General features: G+C 38.4%; 1 protein-coding gene across 1 annotated transcript; it reads left to right on the top strand.

Annotated features, from left to right (window-relative positions):
- The first annotated feature begins 3,178 nt into the window (after window positions 1-3,178).
- Window positions 3,179-13,408, top strand: cnpy3 (canopy FGF signaling regulator 3). The gene is made up of 6 exons (XM_047606284.1): window positions 3,179-3,440; window positions 4,187-4,313; window positions 4,908-5,004; window positions 10,992-11,114; window positions 11,614-11,731; window positions 11,862-13,408. Exons 1-6 carry the CDS (start codon window positions 3,335-3,337, stop codon window positions 12,146-12,148), a joined length of 858 nt encoding a protein of 285 aa, XP_047462240.1. The 5' UTR covers window positions 3,179-3,334; the 3' UTR covers window positions 12,149-13,408.
- Window positions 13,409-18,152: the final 4,744 nt, after the last annotated feature.

The following is an 18,152-nucleotide window of genomic DNA, read 5'->3' on the forward strand; positions in this document are numbered from 1 at the left end:
ATTCAACCAAAATGGTTTCATAAGGCACCCCAAAACACAACAGACACATACACCATGAACTCAAAATGGGGGGCAACACTTGCACACACAAAAATGGGATCCACCACCAGGGCACCAGGACGACCACCACCTTGGTCTCACAGCAACTGAAAAGAAAAATAATATAAAATTAAAGGGGGAATGTAAAGCATACCAATTAAATCTAACAAATAACAGCACTGTGACCCGCTGCAAAGGTCGTGGGAGTGATGTACTGGGGACCATCACCTCAAGGTCTGCACCAGACTGATGCAATCAGGACAACACATCCGCATTGGTATTGCTCTTCCCTAGTTGGGCAGCCCATTGTTGCTCTAGGGCTCCAAGCTTAGCCATTGACAAATGGCTGAGAGAATTATTGTCTGTGAAAACAATACATCTATGGCCAAGCAGGTACTCACAAAAAATTTCAGCCATAACCCACTTTAAAGCCAGAAACTCTAGTTTCATGGAGCTATAATTGGAAACAGTAACGCTGACAATCAACAAAGAAAAACTCAGAGATGATGGGAGGCAGTTAAAGAAAAGAGATTTATTTACAATACTTAAATGAAAAGTACACAACAGATGTAGGTTTCAAACAATGTGGGGGAAGAGAGGGACCGGTGGGGCTTGTGCCAAATAAAATAGACAAATTACAATCAAAATGTGCCTAGATCAACTATCTCTGTGTGAAAAGAAAAGAAAAGAAAAGAAAAGAAAAGAAAAGGCCTGCCTGTTCTGGCTACAAAAACATCCAAAAATAATAAAAAATACAGTCATGGCAGCAACCCATGACCTAGTGTGATAACATAGTCTGCCTATGTGTGCAGATGTAGAGGGTACCCCAGTCTTACCTTGGTCCCTAGTCCCCACCACAAACCTACCTATCCGACAAAGAAGTCAGAGAGAGAGAGAGCAACACAACAGAAGCTTTTCAAATGTCCCTTCTTCTCTGATTGGCTGGAGTATGAGCCAATCCACAGGCTGGCAGCCAACGTTCTACCTCTCACCTGCAGGACTACCGCAGAGAGAGCAAGAGAAAGACACACAAATCTATACACATAACAAGCAGAATTCAATTCAATTCAATTCAGTTTTATTTATATAGCGCCAATAACAATACAAATCGTCTCAAGACGCTTCACAAAGCCTGCCTGCAACCTCCAGAGCAATGCCTGAGGGCGATGATGGCAAGGAAAAACTCCCCTTTAACAGGAAGAAACCTTGACCAGAACCCAGCTCATATGGAGGGACCCATCTGCTGAAGGCCAGCCGGGTAGAAACAGAGAATATATAGAGAGAAGAAGAACAGGAGAAACAAGATAAACAAACTTCTGTCATAGATACATACATCAAGCTGAAGGAAACATGTAGGGTCTAGTAATATAGCACATAGCTGATGATCTGTGAGACAGTTTGTGAGTATAACAGGAATCATGGGCAGGTTTGTGAATTGTTCATCCAGGTAGGAGTGGACAACTGTCAGATATTCCGCACTCCAGACTAGAGACCCTCACAGGTGGAGGTGGAGGGGGAGGAAGATGGAGGTGGAGGGGAGAGGAGGGGAGAGAGGGAGACACAGTGGTTAGTAATAGAAAATAAATTATAAGAGATAGAAAACAAACTTCTTTCAAGGAACCATATACATCGCAACAGAGAGACAACAGTCTTTGGCCAGTTAAAACAGCATTTAATAAAATAACAGGCACATAACTATGTTAGAAACTGTTCCTTCTGTAAGATTAGTCAGAATTAAATTAAGGTACAAAATAGATCAGAAAAGGTTTATGCTTACTTACCGTGGAGGAGTTCTTCTGGAAACTTCCTGAGGTCTTCTGTGGATTCTTTTCAAAATGCTTTGAAGTGTTAATTTTCATTGAAGCAGCAATTTATTGATTTTGACTGTAAACACACCAAAATTATTCAGTTTGGCAACAAATAGTACACTTAAATGATGGGGTTACTTCCCACTTTCTTAATTGAAACTCCTAAGAGACAGGAGATGTTGGTCATTTAAAGTATCACTCAATACAAGTAAAAGAGTCACCAGATGGTAGATGCCAGATTGTAAATCCTTATAATTAACACTGATATAAGCTGCACAAAACTCATGTTTTATGGAAAAAATTAAGTTGTATTTGTGAGTTATATATTCCCATATTTATTTATTTTTTAAATCACTCAATCTTTACATTTACCACAAATGTATATATTCAATTGTAAAATCTGATAATATTTTTAGCTGAACTATTTCATATCTACAATCCTGGGTTTCCCCTTACTGCTGACATACATACGTACGCCTAAGTGCATGTTCACAGATCATCAAGTTCAGTCATCCTGAAGCAAATAAATGTCTGCACATGTGCACAGTTGATGACAATTCCACATTTAAAAGTGCATAATAAATCCAGGGCACATCATAGAGACTATGTGTTTTCTTCATTATCCCATTGCACATGGAGGTCAGAGGTCAAAGGTCAGGGCAAGATAGATAGATAGATAGATAGATAGATAGATAGATAGATAGATAGATAGATAGATGATCATTCATTTTTAGTTCAATGTTATGTAACCTTACAGAGATTTTAGGTTTGTATAAGGCTCCCTCTGTTGGATGAAATTGAAGCTTGTAAGGCAATTGGTAAGGATGGGTTCAAAGAGTTTATAAGAAAGAGGAACCACTCCTAATGAAAGGAGTTGTTCGTCTGTGGTATGGTGTTTAAAATAATATAGTTTTTAAAATTATTTCATTTATTATTATTATTATTATAGTAGTAGTAGTAGTAGTAGCATCTGCATTATTAAAAATCATACATAAATAAACCAGCTCGGGCCTCTCTGGGTGGAGTTTGCATGTTCTCCCTGTGTGTGCGTGGGTTTCCTCTGAGTCCTCTGGTTTCCTCCCACCTCCGAAGGCATCCTCGTTGGGTTAATTGGTGATCCTAAATTGATCTTAAAATGTGAGTGTGAATGGTTGTTTGTCTCTGTGTTTGCCCTGAGATGGACTAGCGACCTATGCAGACTGTACCCCGCCTCTCGTCCGAAGACAATTTCCTGTTTTGTAAAACTGCGCAGAGTGATACCTCTTACTATTTTCTAACTCCTTTTACTATGACTCGCATTGGTCCAGCGGCTGCCACTTCGTCATCTCTGATTGGGCTGAAACACGGCCCCATTACGGAAGTGGGTGCTTTCAGCCTTAGTAGCTGTGATAGTCCAGAGAACAATGTGAAAAGGCCAAAATAACGGCCTTTGTAGAATTCCAAAACGACTCTTCCATCAAGATAAGGTGTCAAACACGGCAGTCGGAATGATTTTGACGGCGCCTTTGTCGTTTTTGTTGGTAATTCTGTCGGCTGGAGCGTCTAAGAATGGAGGGGATGATGAATGGGTTCATCTTCCCAACAAATGTGAAGGTAAAGGTGCCATATAACAGCGCATAATAGTCAATATGAGGTCCAAAGACCATCGTAGGTTCCACGGCAAAGTGAGGAATGAACACATTTAAATGTAGTTTCACTCTCTGGAGTGACAACAGGCCTAAGGCTAACTTCGGTTACAGGATAATCTTGTTTCCATTGAGTTTTGTGGTTCCTGAATGAAATCGATGCAGCTACTTATATAGTATCACTTTCCAGTTTGGACGTGCCATTAATGAGGAGTTGCTGGTTTTTTTTTTTTTGTTGTTTTTTTTTTTGAATAAATAAAAAATAAAAATCTGATATTATTATAAAAAATATATGTAAGACTGTTGTTTTGATTAGATTTTTAGTTTCTGTAATTTTAAAAACTAAATAATTAAGATAGTAAATTGTCTGCAGATTAATCAGAAGTTAAAGTCATTTAGATGCAGATTATTTATAGTAAGTCAAAAGTAATAAACATCGTAGTTAATACAAAAATATGACTGCTAAAGATGGATAAATAAAAGACATTATTTATTAAAGAACTATAAAAAGAACAATAAAAGAATAATTCAAAAGGACATTTTAGTGTTCAAGCTCTTCTGGTAGAAAAAAAATTGATAACAGCAAGAGAATTTGTGATGTTTATGAGCAGCTACAATCCTCACATGAAGTCAGCCAAATATGGATAGTTGCAAAGTAACTAAAATATTATGTAACAAATAACTATAATATATATTAATAATGTCTTTCTTCAGTCTGTAAGTTTGTCAGCATTGAGATGAAGTCAGCGTTTGATGAGACGGGAAAGACCAAGGAGGTCATTGACAGGAACTACCGCTTCATAGACAGCAAGGGGATGCCGCCAATCAAATATGTCAAGTCGTGAGTATGAGACTAGATTTATGGTTCTAGTACAGATCTGCTCCACAGCCCACCAGTATTTTAGCAGTGCAATTACAGATTGATGCTGACTCACAAGTATTAATGCTTACAACAGCGTGAAGGTCTAGGTCTCCTCAGTTTAAGGTGACTTTTTGTTAATGTCTCAGTAAAACAATACACACAGTTGTTCAATTTCATTTCAGACTGTGTGAATGCAAGCTGCACGCTTGGATTATTCTTTCTTCCTCTCTTGGGGAGGCACCAGGGCACAGGAACTTGGTCAGCTTCAGTGATTATTATAGAACAGGGAAGTGAACGGCTAACAGATAACAGAGGTCAGTTTGTAGTGAATGTCTACCAAATTCAGGTCTCGGAGAAGTGTTGTAACAGTCTGGCAAGATCCAGGAGGAAAATTTTGACCCTCACGCACCAATCTGTCCACTTAACAGCTGAAGCAGGAAGGAGCGGGCGACTCAGATAAATAACATGCTGCTCAGCTTGCAGTCCTCCAGAACCAGCTTTGAGCTTTGAGGATGTCACATTGTCCATATTTGAAAGGTCCATTATTAACACACTTCTGTCTCCTCTCCTCAGAGACCTCAGATTCATTGAAGTTGTGGAGAATGTGTGTCAGAGGCTGCTGACGTACAATCTGCACAAGGAGAGGACTGGTAGTAACCGCTTCGCTAAGGTCAGTCTGTCCAGTTCTTAGCTGCAGTTTCTCTTTAAAGAGTTTAAGTGTCTTTCAGCGCTCTTGTTGACAGCCCTAAAAATGTACGTCATTTCAATTCATTAAGTTACGAAATGGCACAGTATCGCTTGAAAGTTTTTTCACTCTTCATAGATTTCTTCATAAAAATTACTCAAAACATCAGTGGATTGTTTTACACTGGAAGGAACCTCCATCCCAGGACACAGCTCCCACCTCCCTACGTGCCCTTCTTTGTTCAAATATTCTCCTTTCTGATTCTAATTTCTGAACCTATATTCAAATATAACCTAATCCCGATCGAAAACATTCTTTTGAAGTCTAGTCACAATTTAGGAGATTCTTTTTTAACAAACTATAGTTTCCATCTTTGCTCCCATAGAAAAATCTCCTTTACACCTACAATAATAGTTGGAGCTTTTAGTGTTTGGGTCAGAAAAAGGATCACCTCAATATGAGATCTATTTGTTGAAGGGGTGAGCTGAACCCGAATATGGTATTTGGAAAGGCACAAACAACATGTTTTTGCAAATACTTATTTTGAACAAATACTTCTAAAATTATTTGTAATCATGAACAAGAAAAACGACATATCAAAAAGCTGCCTTTCCTCGTGTGACCACAGTGAATATTTGTGTGGCAGCCCGGAGTGAGTGACGTTCAGGAGTCATCAAAAAGTTCTGACTGGATGAAACACGACTTAAATGCACCCCTTATTTTTGTTGATTTTTTTTTTTTTTTTTTTACCTTAACTGGGTTGTGGAGGCAGCATACTGTATACCTTTTGGGAAGCGGAGTTTGACCAGGAGGTTATTCCATTACGTTATATTAGTAACGTCTGCAGTCAGGTTTTCTCATGTTAGCATTCGTCTGTTAGCTCGGTAATTAAAACTGTTGTTTACTGGTAATGGTGAATGGTAAGTCATCTTGTTTTTATATAGCGCTTTTCTACCTATTGGTACTCAAAGCTCTTCACAGGCGTAATGTGAATGCTATGATATCGGAAGTCTGAAATTTCTTAGAACTTCCGAGTTTTCATGAAGGCGTGATGCTGGTGTTTTTTCATTGAAGTCACTCAGTGCGTTTACATGCAGAGCTTAATCGAGCTATGCTCAAAATTCAACTTTCTGACTTCAGTCCTTGTCCTTGTAGTTTACATGCAACGGAGAAAATCGCATAACTCATGCAAACATGTCCTCCTCCTAATACCACGTTAATACGGCCCGTTTTCCAGTTGACCTATTACGTCATATAATAAACAAGAGTCGTTCATGCGTCAGACCTGCATTTCAAACAACAAACAGACGGACATTTTTTCATCTCATAAGTAATGTGTGCGCTACTTCTGGTGCAGATAAGATGTGCGCTATCCCTAAGATGGTTCTTCTACCGGTTCTGTTTACCTTTTTCTATTTCTGTGACCGGCTTTCTTGGATGTTTTTGTTCCGGGGTCAGACGCCAGCACAGTGTTTGTGGAGCATGTGCACACGCATTATCCGATTGGAAACTCAGATTCACCGTATACATGCCGGAGAATATCGAATTCCAATCGCGTTATCTGTCTTAATCGGATAATGAGAACTCCTGTTATAGTCCAATTAAGACAATAATGATTTTTTTCTCGTGTATGTAAACGCACCTACAGACACATCTACCCATACCCAGCCTGTCCTCGCCTTCGAAATGGTCCATACTCTTGGGGCGCTGATTCACTCATTAATAGTAACAGTGAGCCGTTTTCAATCCTCACTTACCGCTACAGGACAGATTGTGAACCCGGACCTGCAAATGTCTCCGTCTGTCATCCCTTTCTATTCCTCCCGTACTTTCTTCAGGACATTGACAAGACTGACTGACTTGACTCAAGCGGGTTTACAGGTATGAGCCGTTTTCTTCATTTTTAATTTACTCTGCTCTTTTTATTATTTGTTTTGTTTTTTGTTTGTTTTTTTGTGTTGTGTGACCTTTTTTCACTCGTGAAGAGTTATTTTTCATAGGGAACATTTTTTTCCATCTCATGGACAATGAACTGAGTTTTGTGTTGGAACGCTTTTTTTATTTGTGGTAAAAAAAAAAAAAAAAAAGAAAAGAAAATAATAGAGAACCTTCCTGAAAAAAAAACTTTTATGCTGTGGTCCTTATCTAATTTACTTGGGAGAAAGATATTGCATGAAGTGGATGTATTGCCTTTGTGTATGTGCAAGTGGAGGGGAAACAAATGTATAGGGTTGTATAAAAAAAAAAAATGTGCCTGGAGAGAGACAGAGAGAGCTGGCTGGTACCCCCTTAAAAAACAAAAACAAAAAAACACACGTGTCCACAGCTAAACCTTCACAATGTACACACATTCTCACACACCAGTGCCACGCACTGCACTGAAAAAATAAGTTGTAAGATTAACTTAATAAAACCTTTGTAACTATTTGCACTCACACTAAGTAAATTTTACTGCTGTAATATCAAGTATAATTCACCCACCAGTATCAAGTAAAATATACTTGCCACTAAACCTAACATTTTTGAAGATATTAAGTAACTCCTACTCCATTACATATTTGGATTTAGTTCTATTTAGTTGTAGTAATCAAGTTACTCTCATCCTAATACTAAGTAAATCTTACATGCATTTAAGGATTGCTTTTTTATTTAACAAACCCCAACCTTTATTAGGTTTTTGGTAGGTTTTATTATCTCCTAATACTGAGCAAGATAGTTATCTGTTGTTTATCTTAGTAGTTGCGAGTACCAGAGACATTTGAAGGGGCGGCGGCTAGAATTTAGGATTGGCAACCCGCCGCTGGAAACACGTGGATGTTGCGTGACTCTGTTTTCGTTCCGTTTGAGTTGCCCTTAACTATGGTTCCGAAATACTTTTTTCTGACGGTATTCAGGAAAGTTATGATCCATTAATTATAGCGCTTAATACCGTGATTAATTGTGAAATTGAGTAATCGTGACATCCCTAGCCTCAATACATTTCAGAAAGACAACATTACAACAAGTACCACTGCAACATTTAAACAACCACTTTGGAGTAAAACCATAATGCATTGATTCAACAATACATTTTCTTTTCAAGACCATCTTCCGACCAACAAGTGTCAAAAAGAGAAGGACAAAAAGGGAACAGATGAACGGGTGGGTATGTGTGTTTATTAGCACTATTCAAGATAGCAACATAACCTTCAGAGTGTGCACTTTTGGGGAGAGCTTGATCCCATCCAGTTCAAGGAAAAGTTTCTGAAATACCTCAAATGTATAGCTCAGTGTTGTTGGGTACGCAAGATTGAGGGTCCCATAGTCCCATAAGCAGCATTCACGCATTGGCAGTGTTGCGACATCCAGACAGCATCTCCATCTCCGTCCTCTCCATTAAACAGAGTAGCTCACCCACTGCCCGATGCAACTCCTGAGTTTTCATGTTACAAAGTGTACTTATTATGTGCTTGTGTTGCTGAGGTGTTTTTTTTATGTTCCACACTGTACTCCCCACAGGAGCATAGTTTGGGGGTTGCTTTTTCTCCTCCCCTCTCCTGATGTCACTCTGCATCTTTTTTTCCTGTAATTTCCCAAATTTGTGGGACAAATAAAGGTTGACTGATTCTGATTAGCACCATGGATGACCAGGACCTTGATGACACGTACAGTGACATCACTGCGGTTGTCCTGCTGCATACAATTAACAAGAAAAGAAAACAAACAATAAATGGTTTTAATCATTTGAAGTTACTACTCTTTCATCATCAGGGCACAATGAATATCTAGATAGACCATCAAGATGGCACAAAGCAAGCCTAATGGAATCAGAACTATTTTCAAATAAATCAGCATCATATGGTCAGTTGTGCTGCGGATGCATGAAAAATCAGAGTGCTAGTGGGATGGGTTGCCACGACCATTAGATAGCGCCAGACTTATAGCGTCACTGATGAATGACATGCCAGTTAGGTGGCATCTGTCTGCACACTGGTTGCGTTCACTAAAAGTACTTGTGCCTGTTAACGTACTTGCGGTGCTTTACCCAGCAATCTTCAAAAAGGTCCTCCTCCTTCTCGCCGAGGTACCGTATGAGAGCACTGATAATAGCTTTACGTCTTGCTTCAGTGCTTAGGTTCTGTGGATAGATTAATATTGTGTCAATACTTAAGCATTTTTCAAATACAATGCACTGTTGGGTGAGTACATAGCAGTATGTGCCATGATTTTCAGGGAGCAAGAACAATGTGTGGTAAATGGGAGCACAGATGCCATTGAAGCTAATGTGTGCCAGGATTGGCCATATAAGTTTACTCTACGTATAGGGCAATGTGTTACATTAAGAGCAGAACATCTCAAGATTATTGTTAATGTGATTCACCCCAGCAGTACTCAATTGATGTATTCTGAAAACAAATGGGTAGTTCCCAATGGAGAAATTAACATTTTTATATCTGCCAGTGCTTACCTCAGCTTCATTTCATTCAGAAGCTCTTGTCTCTCGACCTGCAAGTGGACAAGAGGGGAATTAGACCAGGCCCGTACTCCCACACAGACTCACCTATATGCCCAGACTCAGACCAACTTGTTACCCAATCCGACTCATTGCTGCTGCTAATGCTTGTTGTCATTTTGCCAACTTTTTACTGAAGTGATACACAAAACGAAGCAAACTCCAGAGTTTTGTACGCCATTTCAAGTCTACAAACAATATCACAAGTAATTATTGACATAACATAATTTCTCAAGACACTAATACATTAATATCCGTACTTAATCCTACAGTTGACAAGTGACTGGCGCCAATTGTCCAAGCGAAAAAGTCAAATAGAATAAAATAAAACAATTAATATAACCGTCTTACCACAGAAAACATGAATGGACTTATCTTAAACTCACCTCTTGGCACAGTGAAGAAATTTTTGGCTGAAAATTCAAACAGCATTCAATGCAGGTGCAGATGACGGTGATTTGGAGGAGCAGGGGACATCTCTGTCGCCAGTAACGGTAACTGGTCCCAAGAGTACGCGCAACTCAGCAACCTCGCAAAGCTGTTCAATGAGCATGCGCAGATTTCAAGCAGGCTGCATTTTCAAGTAAAATGTATTTAATAATTTTAGGTTTATGCGCAAGGACTATGAAATGAGTAAATATTACTAGAAAATGTATGAGAAATCGTACTCTTATCTTGCAGTTAATTTAATTAAATTGTGAATATATATATATATATATTTTTTGTTTGTGTAATAAATGGTCACTGAAGGTTAATATTAGTGTAATGTAGATAGTATGACCGTTTTCTTGATATATATTACTAGACCTCAAAGTTCGTTTTTTCAATGTGGGAGCAACTGGGGGTTCAGTGTCTTGCTCAAGGACACTTCTGCATGTACCACATTCCAGGGATGGAACCGCTAATCACTCTGCCTACTGAGCCACAGTCAGCCTTATCGTCACCCACCAAATCATCACACAGTCATGTTCTGCCCCTTCAAGTCAGCCTATAGTGGGATCAGCCTAAAATTACCTAAAATTCCTCCAAACTGCTGTAGATGACTGATCAGCAGTTACTGCAAACATTAAGTTGACTGCTGCAAAAGGAATTTCACATCAGATCCTGAAAAAAACTGGTCCACTTACTTTTGCCTCTCACAGATATGGACATTTGAGTACAATTAGTTTGATTGTGTTCTTTTTGTCTACTGCCAGGGCAAACAGCAGAAGTCATTCTTAAGCAGAAATGTGGAAAATTCTGAGTGGTGCAGATACATTAACCAGCCTTGAGATTAAAATATTGTGCAGACTTAGTTAGTGTCAATGAGCTATAACCCCAACTTAAAGATCTTAAAGGCTCTTAAGGTCTTTGAGTTGGGCTTGAGTTTTTTTTTTAATTAAATGTGGATACCCTGAAGTTTGATTCTGACCCACCTTTGCGGGTTATTTAACAAGAGACTTTGTGTCCAACTCTGTTGTGCCTCTGTGTCTGTGTGCAGGGCATGTCAGAGACCTTCTCCACACTCCATGGTTTGGTGAACAAAGGAGTGAACGTGGTGATGGATATTCCCTACGAGCTGTGGAATGAGACTTCAGCAGAAGTTGCTGACCTTAAAAAACAGGTGTTTAAACCGAATGAGTGCAGTGTATTTATATGTTTTCAGGGTTCAGTTATGTCCTTAACTATGTCTCCAAAATAACATATGTTAAGGCAGAGATAAATAAATAACTCAACATGTGAGATTTCAGTATGAGACTTAACTGCTTTTTCCAAAATATGTATCTTGTCCCCAAGTCATGACTCGCACACAATATACAGCTGTCAATAGTTCGGAATCAGCAGCAAGTAGACATGCTGTGAAACAGCAGCTGTAATAATATTCTACTGCGCTCCAAATTATGTCCGTGTTTATTTACATACAGTGACAGCTGGGAATACATGTGGAGACACATTTCAATGCCATTAACACTTACATTCAGATTACCCAGGGATGTTAATTTAAGGTCAGAATGGCCTGAATGCACAATAAAACCCACATCAGTTTCAGAAAACACTAGATTGTCAAAAGAAAACTGAATTATTCTCCCATTTAATACTCACTGCGTTGATATGTGTTTCAGTGTGATGTATTGGTAGAGCAGTATGAAGAAGTAATTGAGGACTGGTATAAAGGAAGTCAGGAAGAGGACCTGACCACTTATTTATGCGAGAGACACGTTCTCAAAGGACAGGACACAGGTAATACGTGCTTACAGCCTTTTCTATTATCTTTTATTTTAATTTTTATCACAGCTTTGGTAGCTCGTGTTTTCTCTAAGATTTTTCATTTCATATTGTTGCTTTTTTCCCCACTTATGTCTCCAACCAGCCTGCCTGAATGAAGACTGGTCTCCAAATAAGAAGGGAGACCATGCAGCCATTGCAGAAGACCATAACAAAAAAAAAAAGAAAAAGGTGGAAAAGAAGGGTAAGGGCAAGATTGAAGAGGGAGATGGCAGCTTGGAGGGAGAGAAGGCAACCAAGAAGAGGAAAGAGAAGAAGCTGAAAAAGAAGAAAAAGAATAAATCTCACATGGAGAAGATGGATACAGGGGTGTCGTCAGATGAGGAGATCCAGCCTCATGAGCCTATTTCTGGGCAGAAGACAGAGCTGTGATGCTTGGACAATTTTTTACAATTTGTCCTAGTAATTGGTCTGTCTTCAGCATGTCAAATTTAAGTCATTTACTTTGCTAAATGTTGTTACAGCTGCCATTTTTTCAGGTTTTATTGTTTCGAACATGTATACGTATAAGTATAAGTAATCAGAGATGACCTCAAGATTTAGAACCGGTTTCTTAAACTTTATTTCATATTTACCCCATGTTATTTTTGTAATGGAGACAGACTTTTGAAATATTTATAAGTGATTCAATGTCCATGTCATTTATGGTCTAGTTCAGACCTCCTTTATTATTATTTTGCCAGTTAACATTGGACTGCTTCATGTTCTCAGATGTGATCATTTGTTGTATTTATCATGTTTATATGATTGGGACCTTGTGACGAATATATGTGATCACATATTGATACAATTGCATAAGAAACATCATTAAATGGCAATGGTAGTACACAAACCTTTAGGGTGTAAAGCTGTGTGAGTAACAGTACAATTGATTTTCTTTTGTTCACAGATGAATATGGCAGTGGATTGGCGTTCATATTGTATCTCTTAAAAATTTTTTTTTTTTTTTATGTTTTTAATATCGGCAGAGAAAAAGCAACTGTCGAAAAAGCAACTGAAGAATTCTTTACTTCGACCATTTCAGTCATACCAAAATAAAAAGGACCAAAAAGAATTGAGAAAAAGTAAGAAGAATTTGAAAAAATAATTTTAAGAAAAACATCTAAATTTTAATAACTAATTTCTAAGATTTTTTTTGAAGAAAGTCAGAAGCTTGTTTTAATAGAAAGAGAATTGCAAGAAAAATAACATGTTGAAATTACATATGAAGAAAAGAAAAATCTGTAAATACTTGCTACAGTGTACAGAATGGACTGTTTTCACATCTGTTTTTTTTTTGTTTTGTTTTGTTTTTGCATAAGTTCCAGCATAAGTTCCCTTCAATGACTAAATGCAACATTAAGTATTTTTTTTGAAGTATTGATTATTTGATAATTGTGTTGTTTCTATTTCCTTGTGCTGTACATTTACTGCGATTTATTGTGTGTGTGTGTGTGTGCCAACAAGCTTCTTGAAGCTTGTTGGCTTCCTGAGATGAAGATCACGTTTCATATGATTTCTTTCATTTTCTCAAGTGTGTGTGTGTTTTTACGAGATTTTTATTTCTAATTAAAAATGCTGGCTGTGTTATATTAGCTTTTTGAAACCATGAGCAGACACATCCTTGCATCAATAAACACAGGTCTGAAAACATGTTGCCATCATTCCTGGTCAGTAAAAACTTCTGCGGCAGTCTAACAGCACCTTCATTAACATTGTTCTCTGGGATCATATTTGCAATTGTACTTTCTACAACATGGGTGTAATGTAGATCTTCAGCCAACAGATGGAGGCATAATTTCAGACTAGCTTCACCAGTTCTTTTCATGACAGTGGAAACTAATTAAAATACTGAGAAAAAAATACTGTTAAAAATGTTAAACCATGAGTTCTTTTTTGAAAATCCTCAATTGTTTTGGCTGTCATTGCCAAACATTGGGTATTTCTGTTGATTTAGTTTTCTGTTCACATTTTTGGAAAACCCAGCAATATTCAAATATAAAATAGAAGAAATATACCATACAACATTATTGAACAAAATATATTTTAAATAAATGAATAAAATGTATTTCATTGCTAAAAAAAAAAAAAAAATAATAAGCTAATGGAAATGAGAAGAAAGGGCCTGTGGAGCAGATCAGATGTCACTAATTTTCTGCAGCAAGTAGAGCTCCCCCTGGTGACTGGCTGCCGTGTAGGTCATAAACTCTACCATGTTAGTGGATGGGTACTCTTGGCATACTTTGTTTCTATTTTGTTTTTCAAATACACATACTCTAGACTGATGACATGTCTTTATTTGTGTATTTCAGACTGAAGTAACCCAAAAGTAACTAAAAATAATCAGAATCTGAATACAGGTTCTTATGTTTTAAGGAAAAGTAGGAGGACTTAGCGAACCTGCGAACCTGCTTCAGGTCAGGGTAACTTTCAGGTAACTTGATGTATTGATATGATGTAATTGGGGCATCAGCTTCCAGCTTCATTGTAACCCCGTAACATTACAGAATTAAGAAATCCAACTCCCCAGATAAAATGATGTTTTGTGCTTGGTTTTTATCTGATTGGGATTCATGTTTTTTTTTTTTTTTTAATTGAGCCATTGATGTGTAATTTGCGCATTTATGTAATGTGCAATCCTTTACCATGCCATTTGGCATCTCTTCGATGCAGCCGCGGGGTTTGACTCTTCGAGATTTTGAGTGAAATTCACTTTTTTTCTTCATATTTGAGTAGAATCAGTCTTTGCTCCTTTTTGCTAGTGGATCAGCGCTCATGACTGTGATTGGTCTGCTGCATCGGAACCTGCCCTTATACGGGTGTGTTCACCGATTCACAACAAGACAAACCTGGGTTAAGTTACCAAGTTGACAACCAGCGTCATGATACCGCTTATACAGATTGTCATTGCTGTGGATAGGTTTACCTGGATAAGTTAGAGTAACCCGGGTAAGTTGAACTTACCCTGTGTTTATCAAACTTAAATACACGCTCTTCTTCTGGTTTGTAAAGTGTGACAGTTGTGTTTCTGTTGCAGGTAAATATACTAGACTCACCTCCCAAGCACTGGAACTCTTCGTAACCCATGTGTTTAGAATTCCTTACTCACTCACACTTTACTCTAACAACACTTTACTTTTCCCTTCTGCATTACCAATTTTGTATTTAATTCTTATGCAATTTTTTTTAAATGCTCTACTTTGTCTGTTTGTCAGTGCTTGAATGTTGTTTATTGTGTGTTTACTGTGTTTGGATGTTTGAATGCTGTTTTTTTATGTGTCTGTTTATGCTTCTATCTATTGTTCTATTTTTCTGTTCCTTTCTGTAAAGTGTCCTTTGGTGACTTGAAAAACGCATCTTAAATAAGATGTATTATTATTAGTGTAACTGAATATTTAATCTGAAGTTGACACCTGGCGAAAATGTGCTGAGCAATTGAATCCAATAATAATAAAAAAAAAGACTAATTGAAGGGTCATTAGCTGCTGTTTGCTTTGACCCTACCTGCCACACGTGTGTTGAAGTTGCTGTGTGTGTTGTTATATGGATTGTGATTGCTCCCTTATGGGTGATTAGTTCAATTCAATTCAATTCAATTCAATTCAATTCAATTCAATTCAATTCAATTCAATTCAATTCAATTCAATTCAATTCAGTTTTATTTATATAGCGCCAATAACAATACAAATTGTCTCAAGACGCTTCACAAAAACCAGCCTGCAACCTCCAGAGCAAGCCTGAGGGCGACGGTGGCAAGATAGAGAGAAAAGAAGAGCAGGAGAAACAAGATAAACAAACTTCTGTCACAGATACATAAATCAAGTGGAAGGAAACATGTAGGGTCTAGTAATATAACACATAGCTGATGATCTGTGACAGTTTGTGAGTATAACAGGAATCATGGGCAGGTTGGTGAATTGTTCATCTAGGTAGGAGTGGACAACTGGAGGAGGCCATGATGACTGGGGCAGATACAGTTTATGGAGCTCCACAGGTCTGATACACAGCACTCCAGACCACAAAGACTGGGCTGGTTGATGAGGCCACGGCAGCAGATGTAGCTTAGTGGTTCAAGAGCCTTGGCGTATTTGACGTAGCCCCTGGTTTGCCTCATACAATAACTGTAAAGTAAGTTTTTGTGTCTGATGTCCAACAGATGCATCATTTTATACAGAAAGTATTTATTGCAATTAGAAGGCCAAATAGTCTTTTATGCTGGCAGTAACTGCTATTCAAAGGTACGCTAATGAATGAGCCCAGTGTTTTTAACTGATAAATTTCAGCTCTTCCTGTGTATTTCTAATTATGCTATTATGTTGCTGCTGTTGGTCTCTGACAGTTGTTCGGCTAATCAAATATCTTTGTGTTTTAACTCAATTGAAAGTGACAAGTTTGCTTCAACCAAAAATAGATTACACATTAAGAAATTCAATTCAATTCAATTTTATTTATATAAAATAACAATACAAATTTTCTCAAGATGCTTTACAAAGCCTGCAACCAAGGATAACCAGCCTGCAACCTCCAGAGCAAGCCTGAGGGCAACGGTGGCAGGAAAAACTCCCTTTTAACAGGAAGAAGCCTTGACCAGAACCCAGCTCATATGGAGGGACCCATCTGCCGAAGGCCAGCCGGGTAGAAACAGAGAAAATAGAGAGAAAAGAAGAGCAGGAGAAACAAGATAAACAAACTTCTGTCATAGATACATCAAGCTGAAGGAAACACATGGAATCTAATAATATTACACATAGCTGATGATCTTATGTGACAGTTTGTGAGTATAACAGGAATCATGGGCAGGTTGGTGAATTGTTCATCTTGGTAGGAGTGGACAACTGGAGGAGGCCATGACGACTGGGGCAGATATAGTTAATGGAGCTCCACAAGTCTGATACACAGCACTCCAGACCATGACGACTCGGCTGGTTGATGAGGCCACAGCAGCAGATGTAGTTTAGAACTCCACAGGTCAGATATTCAGCACTCCAGACCAGAGACCCTCACAAGAAGATGGAGGGGGAGGGGAGTGGAGGGGAGCGGAGGGGAGAGAGTAAGACACAGTGGTTAGTAAATTATAAAAGATAGAAAATAAAATGATAAGATATTAGAGGACAGGAGCCAGAGAAGAAAGAGGAGAGAACATGTCCTCAGTGCATCGTCCCCCTGCAGCCTAGGCCTATAGCAGCATAACTAAGGGATGGTTAAGTCCAGCTCTAACTATAAGCTTTGTCAGAAAGTCTTAAGTCTGACCTTAACCGTAGAGACTGTGTCTGCCTCCCGAACCCAAACTGGGAGCTGGTTCCATTCAGCCTGATAACTGAAGGCTATACCTCCCATCCTACTTTTAGAAACTCTAGGAACCACAAGTAGACCTGCACTTTGAGATCGTAGTCATCTGTTGGGACAATATGGTACTATGAGGTCTTTCAGATATGATGGGGCTAGGCCTTTGGTTTAGATGGTTTAGATCAGGCATGTCAAACATACGGCCCGCGGGCCGAACCCGGCCCGTTGGGTCATTTAATCCGGTCCGGCATAAATTTCTGAGTATGTCAAAAAAAGAAGCGAGTCTCTCGCTAATTTCTATTAAAAGTTGTGATTTTTTAAAATAAATACAAACCAAATGCTCCCTCCGGCCGCTAGAGGGCAGTAAATGTGTAAAAGCGCTCACGTCAAGCATGCGGCACTGACACGAGTTAGTTACAGGAAATAAACATTCGCAACGTGATGTGTCCAAGTAAAAATAAACCGGCAATCTTGCTTCACCATTCACCACTACTAAACAAGTTATCGGTCAACACACCCTTCCCAAAATGGCACTGTCAAAAAAAAAGAAGAGTGGACACGGAGTGCAGAGTTTTCCAGAAGAAATGGACCGAGAAGTATTTATTCACAGAACTGAATGCAAAACCAGTGTGCTTGGTATGTAATCAGCAAGTTGCAGTGTTCAAAGAGTTTAATATTCGGCGCCACTATGAGACTCATCATAAAGACAAGTATGTCATATTAAATTAATATTGTGCAGTATATTCTCAACTTCAGTAGGCCCAGCCTAGTAGTTTGATCTGATGTAGTCTAATCCTATTGCCCATGCACTGCTACAACTTTTTTATTTATTTTATTTTATTTTGTATTTCTTTTTTCATTTATTTCAAAGCAGTATGACAATTAAGGCCAATATATATATTTTTTTATAGCTCCCACTTGAGTTTGTTTAGTGTGGTGAGTTGGTTCAGGTGTAAAACTGCATTCACTCAACTGTTAAAATAAACCAGTTGTGAACACATTCACGGCCAAACATGAAAAATAATTTTTTTCCCATTGTTTTTGAATAAATGTGTTGTGCTTAAAAAAGATCCCATGTCATCCGTGATTATAATATGTAGGGTAGGCTACA

The sequence above is a fragment of the Mugil cephalus genome, chromosome 1 (genome assembly GCF_022458985.1).
Source record: "Mugil cephalus isolate CIBA_MC_2020 chromosome 1, CIBA_Mcephalus_1.1, whole genome shotgun sequence".
Classification (NCBI taxonomy): Eukaryota; Metazoa; Chordata; class Actinopteri; order Mugiliformes; family Mugilidae; genus Mugil; species Mugil cephalus.

Excerpts from the sequence above, each read along its gene's own strand:
- cnpy3 (XM_047606284.1), top strand. The coding sequence starts at position 3,335 with ATGATTTTGACGGCGCCTTTGTCGTTTTTGTTGGTAATTCTGTCGGCT. Across the intron at positions 3,441-4,186 it reads TCTTCCCAACAAATGTGAAG|TCTGTAAGTTTGTCAGCATT; the intron begins GTAAAGGTGCCA and ends GTCTTTCTTCAG. Across the intron at positions 11,732-11,861 it reads TCTCAAAGGACAGGACACAG|CCTGCCTGAATGAAGACTGG; the intron begins GTAATACGTGCT and ends GTCTCCAACCAG.